At 41.7% G+C, this 10,960-nt stretch overlaps 1 protein-coding gene across 2 annotated transcripts; it reads right to left on the bottom strand.

Moving 5' to 3' along the window:
- Positions 1 to 425: 425 nt before the first annotated feature.
- On the bottom strand, positions 426 to 10,644 carry LOC119322442 (polyadenylate-binding protein-interacting protein 4-like). Of its 2 annotated transcripts, none has more exons than XM_037595927.1 (15): positions 10,569 to 10,644; positions 9,386 to 9,532; positions 9,158 to 9,310; positions 8,879 to 9,009; positions 8,511 to 8,695; positions 7,583 to 7,760; positions 7,218 to 7,379; positions 6,336 to 6,451; positions 5,214 to 5,283; positions 5,075 to 5,108; positions 3,821 to 4,101; positions 3,574 to 3,717; positions 1,390 to 1,479; positions 982 to 1,035; positions 426 to 867 (listed from the first exon to the last, which is right to left on the bottom strand). In XM_037595927.1, the coding sequence occupies exons 2-15, from the start codon at positions 9,528 to 9,530 to the stop codon at positions 832 to 834; spliced, it is 1,779 nt and encodes a 592-aa protein (XP_037451824.1). In that variant the 5' UTR covers positions 9,531 to 9,532; positions 10,569 to 10,644; the 3' UTR covers positions 426 to 831. The 2 variants fall into 2 exon arrangements, with proteins under 2 accessions (XP_037451824.1, XP_037451825.1); XM_037595928.1 differs by lacking the exon at positions 10,569 to 10,644 and adding an exon at positions 9,952 to 9,970.
- Positions 10,645 to 10,960: the final 316 nt, after the last annotated feature.

Below are 10,960 nucleotides of genomic sequence, written 5' to 3'. Positions count from 1 at the left end.
GAACGACTTCTGCAACACAGATGATGTTGTGGATTATTTTTTTCTCTTGTCTTAACTTTTTTGTAATATGGGTGCTGTTGCAAAAGGACTTCTGCAACACAAATGATGTTTCCAAAATTTTGTGAAGGTGGCGGAGACCAGTGCGGCTATCTAGAGCGGAAGACTCCTGGTTTCACAACATTTAGCATGTTACAATCAGGTGTTTTGCAACACCTGTTGTGTTGCACTAAGATGTACACTGTGCACCGTCCGATGGACCATGGATCCAACGGCTGCACGAGTGGTGGAACGCTACGCATGACCGGCTGGCTGATTCTAATCATTCTTACTTGACCGGAAGCTTCCAAATATGACTTCTTCGAACCCGAATTCATGCAACATTTCACATACTAGAATTCAATAGCACCACAGTATCCGACGGTCTGTTGTACTCTTCAGTTTTCGGATTCCCAAACAAGTCTTAAATAAATCAGCAAGATGTAGACATCAAACACCAAGTATTACAAAAGGAACGGACCCACCACCCACACACTTGAGAACATCATCATCCCAGGGGCACACAAAATAGATGGCATTCCATTTTTAATTTACAACATCGCGTCTATGGTGTAAATAAGAACAATAAATCCGAGTTAGCCCGCTTCAGACTCGAACACTGCCGCAGAAGGAACAACGGTGATCTTCGTCCTGGCGACAAAACACGCACGGTTGAAGTCAGAGGCCATCGCCAGTTCTTTTCCCGCCTAGAGGCGCGTCGGCCTGGTTAGCATTCCCCGCCAATGGGGATTTCACTGCAGAGTTCCACATTGCAGAGTAACAAAATCGGTCTACCTAGAAGTTCCTTCCTCTGTATTGTTGCTGCATCTCCTGCAAAGCAGATTATAACAAGACACGATTAGAATGGACGATTTGCATCTCCAACTTAAACAGAGCTGGGGTGTGCAACATCTCATATCAAAAGAGGCATGTATGTTGGCTTACAGGTGGATAATAATAGACAGGGCGGGTCTGCCCCATCATCATTTGCTGCCCATACTGCAGATAAAAAACAAAGGTAGTTAGCACAATAGTACTCAGCAAATACCAAGTAATCCAGACGCATCAGCTTATATGGAAATTCGGCAGGAAATGAACAGCTATATAATAGCATCGAATGTAAACTCGCCGTCCAAACATAAGGCAATTAATAAACACCAGTGTGTAACATCAACGTAAGTTATAGCCATATAGAGCCAAGAGAGCCCAGCCTAGGTCTACTTGTAATTCCTATATCAGATCATTAGAAAAATAAGCATGACAGCATGTCAACAATAAGCCGAAACATGATACCTGGGGCTGTAAAGAAACTAGGAATGCATAGTGAAGTTCATTTCACGTAAGCTGTCTCACCTGTTGCCCAGAAGGATGCATGTAACCCTGGGGAGAAGATCCAGGCGGAGCATTGTAAACAACAGGCTGGCCACCATACGCCTGTGGGAACTGCAACATAATTACCATAGTGAGGTACAGCAATACAGAAATAAATCATTTACAGGCATAGTTAGCACAAGAAAAGGTTGCAGCAATCACTGACAAAGCGCTAGAAATTAGCATAGCCTTTTTACAAGGGGACACAAATAGAATGTACAATATTCAAGAACCAACGCATAATAAATAAAATGTAACTCTGATCATTATAGGATTTATGCTAGAGAGAATTCCTAGCATGCAGTAGTACCAATTTATCGTGCTTTATTTTAGTGGAGAATTTGTTGCATGACTTTTTTTCCATACAGAGTGATGTATACGGTTTCGGTGTGTTCCTTGTGGAATTGGTCAGTGAAGGAGAGCTGTGCCTGCTAAAACATTATTGAATGGGTAAATTCTATCGATTTCTGATGATTGGTCAGTTCCTTATTTTCTAGAGAGTTTTATTCTCATCATATAATATCTTTCATCGTATCTGTACGGAATTCTCAGTTTGTGTACTTGGTATCTGCTGATATGCAGGTACATGACTTCCAAGAATCAAGTGATATCTCTAAAGTCTCAGTTTGTGCTTGGAGTCGTGGTGGGTGAACCCGATGAGCGAGCATTGTCCATTGATTAGCTTGGTGGAGGCTGAGATACACTGGATACATGAGAAAGAGATAAGGCTGACAACGATCAAGCCGTAAGGCACCGCAACCTCGACTCTAGGCAGGCAGCTCTTCACAGCATCACAATCTCCATTTTTTCACCATTGGTTTCTTTTAATTGTGAGTCATCTTGTTAGCTCTTAACTCACAAGTGTACAAAAAAGGAGCAGCTATGGGCTTACTTTTGCACACTGTTTTCTTATCTTCATTATTGTCCGTAGGTTTTTAAACTTGTACATGTAAGAATGACATTTTTTGTGTTGGATAATTATGACATCAGAAGGGTGCGTCAAACTGACGATTATATATGTGTTACTTGATCAAGGCTCATTTGGTCCTCGCAAGAAAATAAGGCTCATTTGGTCATTGAACCTTTGACTAAATATAGTAATGTTGCTTTTGTCTTGTACTCCCTCCGTCCGGAAATACTTGTCGTTGAAATAGATGTATCTAGATGTATTTTAGTTCTAGATACATCCAATTTAATGACAAGTATTTCCGGACGGAGGGAGTACAAAATTTTGGTCACATAATGCACTAGGGGCAAAAGCATCTTTTCATATCCTTGTTTAACATCATTAGTGGTCAAAATGAACTAAAGTGTCAAATAAGGAAAGAAATTTAGACCAAGTGTCAAATAAGGAAGAAAAACTTTTCCAGGGCCAATAAGGAATCACATTTTCAAGTAGTGTCAAATAAGGAATTCTCAACTCCCTCCGTCCGAAAAAGCTTGTCCCTCAAATGGATGTATCTAGCACCAAGTTAGTGCTAGATACATCCATTTGAGAAACAAGCTTGGGACAAGCTTTTCCGGACAGAGGGAGTACTATTTAATTGGTTCAACTGAAAGCACACTTGGAAACTTAACCTAGATATTATTTTCTTTAACTAATCAGCCTATGCACGCCTATGTTGGACCTTGGAAAATAGTGAAGGGCCACAGCAATTAAGAAAAGCTTTGGTGCCAGGTTAACTGTTTGGCTGATTAGTTTCTTTGAACTTTCCACTGTCACTCTTCACAATTCTTTTGGGGTAAAAACGAACAAAAATGTTCATAACTGAGACAACTATACAAGACCAATAATCACGTACACGCAATGCGCACTAATATTAGGTAAGATATTAATTGTTGATATTAGGCAAAATATTAATTGAATGCTCATATTTGGCAGGATATTAGTTGCGCGACAGATTTCATGGAATGTTGTTGAGCCTAAACTTGTTTATAACCAGTGAAAGTGGTGAGTAATCAGAGCATTAAACGTGTTGGTGCTAAACATTGGGGTGATTTAAACCATCACATCAGCATGGTTCCATGGCTGAGATGGTTTTGGTCCTCCGCCCTTCATGCTTTTATAGGTGTATAAGTAGATGCATCCATTTGAATTCAAATATTGCAACCATTTCACATAAATGGTAAGTAACTTAGCAACTGTCAAAAGAAGTAGAAACTCACCCCCATGCCAACTGGTAAACCAGGTCCAGGAGTAGCTCCCATGTTATTAGGATAATAGTATGTTGCATCAGGCGCTGGAGGATGAGGTGGCCTCGGAGAAGTCAAGGGAGTGAAACTCTTAGCATTAGGGTTCAATCTGAATTCCTGGTACGGAAAACCAATTGTCAGTGCACTTGGCACAGGTGACCAACGAAACACCAATGCAAAAAACCCAGATATGATATACATCTCTCCATTACATCCTGACCTTAGCGTTTGGATTCAAACTTGATTTGTCTGAGCTAAGAGATCCCATCGAAGAACTTGGTGATAAGCCTGGAGCAGCACTCGCAGCTGAGTTTGCAGCAACACGCTCGGGTGTTAATGGTGTAGAACTGCCAGGTCTTTGAGAGGAATTCACATATTCAGGCGCAGAAGGAAGTTTGCTGGGTAGAGTCGAATCTGGTGCCAAACCATCTGATGACTTGTTCCCTTGGCCAGAAGATGAAGGCTCAGATGCACGCGACCTTGAAGGTGTTCCTTCCAAATCTGTCACAAGATTACATAAGTATCATACACTCTGCTGCTGGAAACAATTCATAGAATTTAGAATGTTGCAGCTGAAAGAAATTAGAACTAACAAGGCCACTAGATTTTGCCTTCAAAAGGGACAAGTCAAACAAACAGATGAGTACCATTTCATGGGTGAAAGGGAATCAAGGGTTGTTATTATTAGTATTATTGTCATTGTTGACAAAATAAAACTATCAATCACAAAATAATGATAAGATCAACAAAACTAATAAACAGAGGATCTAAATCTCCTCCCTCCAGAGCAAAAATGTGCAATCCAAGAAGCTTGAAACCTTCAAATGCATGAGCACCAACATTTGCAGCTGCCAGAAGTGTAATCCACCTGGCATGGTCTAGTGAAGAAATGATTCCGTTTAAATAGTAGCATTACTTGTTATATACTCCCTCTGTCCTTTAAAAAGTGTACTTCCAACTTTGTTGGATCTTCCAACTTTGTTGGAAGGACAAACTATCTCAAAGTTTGACCAAGTTTGTGCAAAAATATATCAATGTTTATGAAACCAAATAGGTATATGATGAAAATATATTTTATCCTGAATCTAATGCTACTAATTTGGTGACATAAATGTTGGTGTATTATTGTATAAATACGGTCAAACATAAAAAGGTTCGACTTTCCAACAAAGTTGGAAGTACACTCATTAAAGGACGGAGGGAGTACATGACTGGATCAAATTTAAGTACTGACTAACAGGACAGGACACCATCTATCGCTGGTGAATACAACACAACAGAACAATACATTGTGATATTTTCTTGGCCCATTCAACTACATTTCAAAAGAGCCCAAAGTACCACACCGAACGCACAAAATCAAGAATAACCAGACCTAGCAGCTAATATGAAACTCATGTGACAACAACACATTTTAAGAAGTGCAAAGAACGAATTTATTAAACTTCCAAATTAGGCATAATTTATTGCTCACCTTCAGAAATCAGCGGCCTAACCCCTTCAGGTAACTGTTGAAATGAGCAGGAAAATCCAAATTCAGGCATGAAAAGAATGTCTGGTATTCAGGTACGAGCAGTGCTTTAATAATTATATTGGCAAAAAGGGAAGCTTACAGTATTCTCAGGTTGCAAGATCCTGTTGTCTTTGCCACCGCTACTATCTTTACTTCTCTTGCCATCCAACCTAGGGTTCATAGTAATGTGTCAATCACTATACTACAAATCAATATATTTGACCACTATCCTAGAATGTCCATGCTAAGGGTGTCTACAGTCATGATAATGAACAGCACATTAGCAACAGCAAGCAGGAATGTTGAAGATTTAAAGAAGTGTCAAAAACAATAAAAATGAAACTCAAAGACAAAGGAAGCATCAGAGACAATGATGGTAGACTGCGAACAGTGTTCCTGGGGATAAGGGAACGTAAAACAACTCGTTAAAAGATGTAGATTGAAGATTAACAATAGAAGTGTCAAAAACAATAAAACTGGAACTCATAGTCAAAGGAAGCATCAGAGAGGAAGTGATGATAGGGCTATAGGCTGCTAGCAGTGTTTCTGAACCATATCAAGGATGGATAAAAGCACTAACATGGTAGTGCCTGCTTCTTTAGCATCCGCTTGAAATAAGTTTGCAGTATGGCTAGCATTAAATATCCTAAACCATCTTATTCCAAGACAAATCATATGGTTACCCAAACGAGAAGTTGAAGAACCGTTTGCTTGTAAGAAACAGAACTAGGCTCAAACTTAGTTGGACAAAGTCCCAAATAGGTCAAAACACAGAAACGGAAACATAAGTAGTTTCACAGAAACAGTACACAAAAGTTGTGTGTTCAGTCTGACACAGGCTGCCACACAAGGTTGAGTTAAACCAAATTCTGTGTGCCACCAAATCGGTCGCCACGAGTTACACCAAGTTTGGCTAAAATTTAGTATATTACTGCTGGGCTAGGGTGCCTACATGTTTCAAAGAGTGACATACACTAACTGTTAGGGAAAAGGAAAAGTACATCCCTAGTGATCTAACTAAGGAGTGTGGGGCCAGTAGTTGGGCCTATGGGATTGGTTATGATTGCATCCTTCAAACTGTAGACAGTACTACTTAGGGATCAAGAAAGCCCTCCACATATAAGGAGAGGCATGTGACCATGATGAATCAACCAATGCACAAACCAGGTAAACTCCCACCATGAGGATTGCTAACTTGCGACCTATGCAGAAGATTTTGTACCTGTTAGCATCAGCAGGCAAAAGCTTGTTTGACTGGTATTCAGATGCTAGCTCTCCAGTTGCAGCAGTGGCAGATAAATGAGTACCACCAAATATATGGGAAGATGATTTGTCATCCTACAAGTCCAAAATACGAACTGATATTAAACACTTGATGGTATTCAAAAGAAATGGTCATAGATTAGCGCATTAGAATATTTGTTGTTTCATAAATACATCATTTTACAAAAGGTGCTGCTGAATAAATGAAAAGGTCTACTTCTTAAGCAATAAATTCTTGAAACAGTTGGGAAATCCCAGAAAATAAAAACCTCCCACAAATTAAAAATTCAATAAAACCTAGCAGTAACAAAACAGATGTGGCCAACTGGCCATGTTTGAGACAAGGCCAAAGAGTCACCAAATTTATACCACTTAAAACAATGACAAAGGCATACAACCATACTTTTAATTATGACTTAAGTAGAACTCATGAAGACGCTTTAGTTGATTCATTATGGGGGGAAATACTATTCTGTATGCTGTCTTCTTCTAAGAAAATTCCATGCAGATCCTTACACTTAAATTGGTGTAACAGTGTTCAAACCAAATCTCTGGGTCTAATGCATAAGAGCTCCTTAAACTTACAGTCAAATCCTGGGACCTGAGGAATTTAGTTCCCCAAAAGTAGTGTACTTAAGTAAAGGACCAAAGTATGACTACTTAGAGATGGCATGCCAACTTAGTTCAATCTAAATCAAGCTTGATTGTTGGATACACTCATCTAAATTTAAGACCACGGTCGACATTACTCTTTTCCAATTTTTACTAACATATGCATTAGATCAATTATCATGCCAAATGGTGGAAATAAAGCATATGTAACGTCGTTTCATTTCCATACCACTGTTGATGAACACACTGGCAAATCTTTAGTATCCATGCTGCCTGGCCTGCTTGAGACATTCGTAAAGGGTTTAACTGTGGTATCAGTATCCCTCCAAACTGCAGAATATTTGATCTCTTCATCATGCTCCAAATCTTCATCCAAGTATAAACCTCTTTCCTGCATAAGTAACCCCAGCATTTCAGACATTTTGTCTAAATTATTGTGCATGTGTTTGTCTGTTATATTTTTACGCGGTCTGCCAATACTTCCTTTGATGTCCATCCACCAAGCACACCACAAGTGGAAGTAGTGAAAAAATTATGAAACTAACAAGCACCTATACCATAAACATATTTAGCCATAAGTGCAGAGAAGCCTACCTCGGCAAGATGAAGATCTTCTGTATCTTCACCCTCTATTTCTCGGGCTATCCTTGAAGCATGCTTTTCAAGCTCTCTCATATGAGGACCTCGCTCAAGCTTTGTGGTATAAAGATCTTCATTGAAAGTACTCTTTACCCCAAACAAAGCTGCATTTGTCTCGAACTGGTCCCAGCTCCTACAAACATACTGACAATTAATCATCATGATGAAAAAATCGATATAACAAGAAAAACATGTATAACGCCAGCACTGTCATGATATATAATAAAAAAGCGCCATTTCCACAAAGGTATGTTCAAGAAATGTAACCAAAAAAAATCATGCCAACAGATTTAGCAATAAAAATCAATTTCCACAAAGGTATTTTCAAGAAATGTAACCAAAAAAAAATCATGCCAACAGGTTTAGCAATAAAAATCAATTTCCACAAAGGTATGTTCAAGAATGTAACCAAAAAAATCGTGTCAACAGGTTTATCAACAAAAAACAATTTCTGCATAAACTTGTTCTTTTGCTTAGTTCATAGTTTCTAACAAGTACTAATGATGTGATCACGATTGACAGTGAAATTTCCATACAGTAAATTTATGCAAGAACTTTGGTAGAGCATTAACCTAAACAAAAAATGCCTACCTATCGACAGGCAAAGCAATATACTGACATAGCACGTGAATATTTTTCATAGCTTGGCAAGGTGTTTTTAAAAAAAGAATATTTGTCTTTACTTCTACAAAACCAAAATATACATCACATCAACATGAAGTGGATGAACAAGGAAGATATACATGCAATGACTACTAGCAAGAGACAATTCCAGGTATCTCAAGTAAATTGATTACCACTTCCATAACCATTTGAATCACAATGAGAAGATTGAATGTTACAAACAAACATCAAGATAAGTCTTCACTTAGTTTTCCATTACCTATGCCCCTTTCTGTCAAATTTTTCCAATTCGATGCAGTCTGAATCCCCTCCATCTGGTGCCCAGCGTTCAAGCTCCCTCTCTTCAGGGAAATGAGAACGAGAGATGGCAGAATCTATCATCAAGTCTTTCCTTTTGTCATGGACAGGACCTTTTGGCAGTTCATCACCGCCTAGTGTTACGTCCTAATAATTTATCAAGAGATAGTCATTACACAAGAATGCAAAAGATAGGGCAACAATTCATGGAAGATGCAAGTCAAGTCCAAAGTAACATCCATGGTGCATATAAATAAACAATGAAGTCAGCTAAGAATTATAACCACAGTCAAGTGAATTGTTGTTTGTTTGTTTGCTAGGAGAGCAAACCTTGGCAAAAACTTGAACAAGCTCCCGTGCTGGTATTATCATAGTCTCCGGCTTTCTTACAACATCAGTGGGATTAGTTTGTCCTCCCACAGAAGTATCCTTTATCGGCTGTGCCATTTTTAAGATAATTCCTGCAACAGGGTTTGATTCTAAGTACATAGAGAATGCAAGGAAAATAAAATCTAGGGGAAACGTCACCAAGTAAGACGTAAATAAGTGCTAAAAAGGTTTAAACAAAGCATAGAGATAGATCAGGGGGAAAAGAGAGTGAGGAGGTACCGAAGTCTTTATCGGTGTTTGTTGCGTGGAAGATTCCAGAGATAACAGATCCATTTTTGACATGCACGTCCACATGATGCCCAATAATTTGTGTCATAACATAGACTAGTCGATCCCGTGAAGGGTTTGCATGACCTAGTTTGCCTCCATTCTCTAAAGCCAAATAGAACCTTATCAACGGTAGTTCTTTCACAGTATTACCGTACAAAAAAATGATGAGATATTCACCTGCACTGGTAAAACCACCAGATGAAGATCTCATCAGGTGTGATTTACTATCATGCCTTCCACTACCCTCCCTATCAAGCTTCCGGTGGGGGGCTCCATTAGCTGAAGTCCTAAGAGGTTCATGCTGCTGTTGGCGACTCATCATGCCTGTATGCACAACATAAGAAGCTCAGCATTACTGCTGCATATAAGCATGATAAGAAACTTGGAACTAAATGCGTAGGCAAATATAAAACACAAAGGTGCATAGATCCCAAACACAAATTGTGTTATTATTTACTCCCTCCATCCCATAAGGGAGTACTTATTAAAGATTGACTAGACACCAGCCACGGCCATCATACCTTAACATGCATAAGCTACCAGAATGAGTACCTAGCATTGCATTTACGTCTGGAGATCATTATGCTTAGTATAATAAGCTTCTGCTATCAAAAGCATCCAAAACAGAGGTTCGCATCTCAACAACCTAATCTAGATACTAGAAGCAGATATATATAAGTGACACAGAGGGTGCTAACGAAAAGGGAAACTGCGATCGACTCATTTGGCAAGGCAAGACTGACCTTACCAAGAGATCTTCACATAAAGCGAAACAATACAATGGTGGCACCATGAGACGATGAACAATGTGCAACACGGCTGCAAACAATAATCGTAAATACTCAGTTCCAATCCTAGATGAACTAGCGTTGGCTTCTACTGCTGCTCCACAAAATTATGCGGCGACGATGAACACTTAATGACGCGGTAAGCTAACCAAGTAGACAAGTAGACGAGCGTGGGCCACTGGGCTCTACAGTGACTCCTTCCACCGTGCTACTTCAGCACTAGCCGGAGCTGCACGGCAACGCAAGCGCACAAGGGCACAAGGCTAGCTACGTCGTCACACGGGGAAGAACGCAAAGCATCCCGTACGCAGCAAAACCAGCTGGCGGAAGCCGGGGCGGACGAAATCCGGCCGGAGCGACGGCCCCCTCCGCCGATCCCGGCGGATCGCTCCCCCGGATCCCGCAGATCTAGGCCGTGGGCCTGCGAGCGGGACCGAGCAAGCGCGGGCGCAGGCAGGCAAGCGAGCGCCGCGCGTCCGCCCGTCCGTCCTTCCCGATCCGGGCGCACAAGCGCACGGGCACAGCAGAGAGGGGAGGGAGGGAGGCGGCGAACCCTCGCGGGGGGAGCATACCTGCGGTGGCGGGGCGCTGGGGCGCCGGGGACCTCGGCGCCGGGGGATCTGGGGAGGGGGGCGATCTGCCGCGGGGCGAGGAGGCGGGCGGGCGGATCCGCGGCGGCCGGAACCCTAGCTGCGGGCGGCGGCGGCGGCGAGAGGAGGCGTGGGGCGAGCGAGCAGAGAGAGACCGAATGGATCGATGGTCTCCGCGGGTGCGGAGCCGCGGGGGTTTTGGCTGGCGCGGCGTGAGCCGAGCCGACCCGGGACGGAGCCGAGCTGACCTACCCCTGGGCCTACCGCCGCTGGAATCTTCGGCGAACAGTCGGCGACGGTCGTCGGGCCGCTACCGCGGCGTCACCGTTAGCTCCGTGCGACGTGCCGGCACGCCTGGTGTCCGCTATCTATCT

The sequence above is a fragment of the Triticum dicoccoides genome, chromosome 6B (genome assembly GCF_002162155.2).
Source record: "Triticum dicoccoides isolate Atlit2015 ecotype Zavitan chromosome 6B, WEW_v2.0, whole genome shotgun sequence".
Taxonomy (NCBI): Eukaryota; Viridiplantae; Streptophyta; class Magnoliopsida; order Poales; family Poaceae; genus Triticum; species Triticum dicoccoides.
Note: the sequence above shows the minus strand (reverse complement) of the source record. Positions and strands in the feature narration are given on the sequence as shown.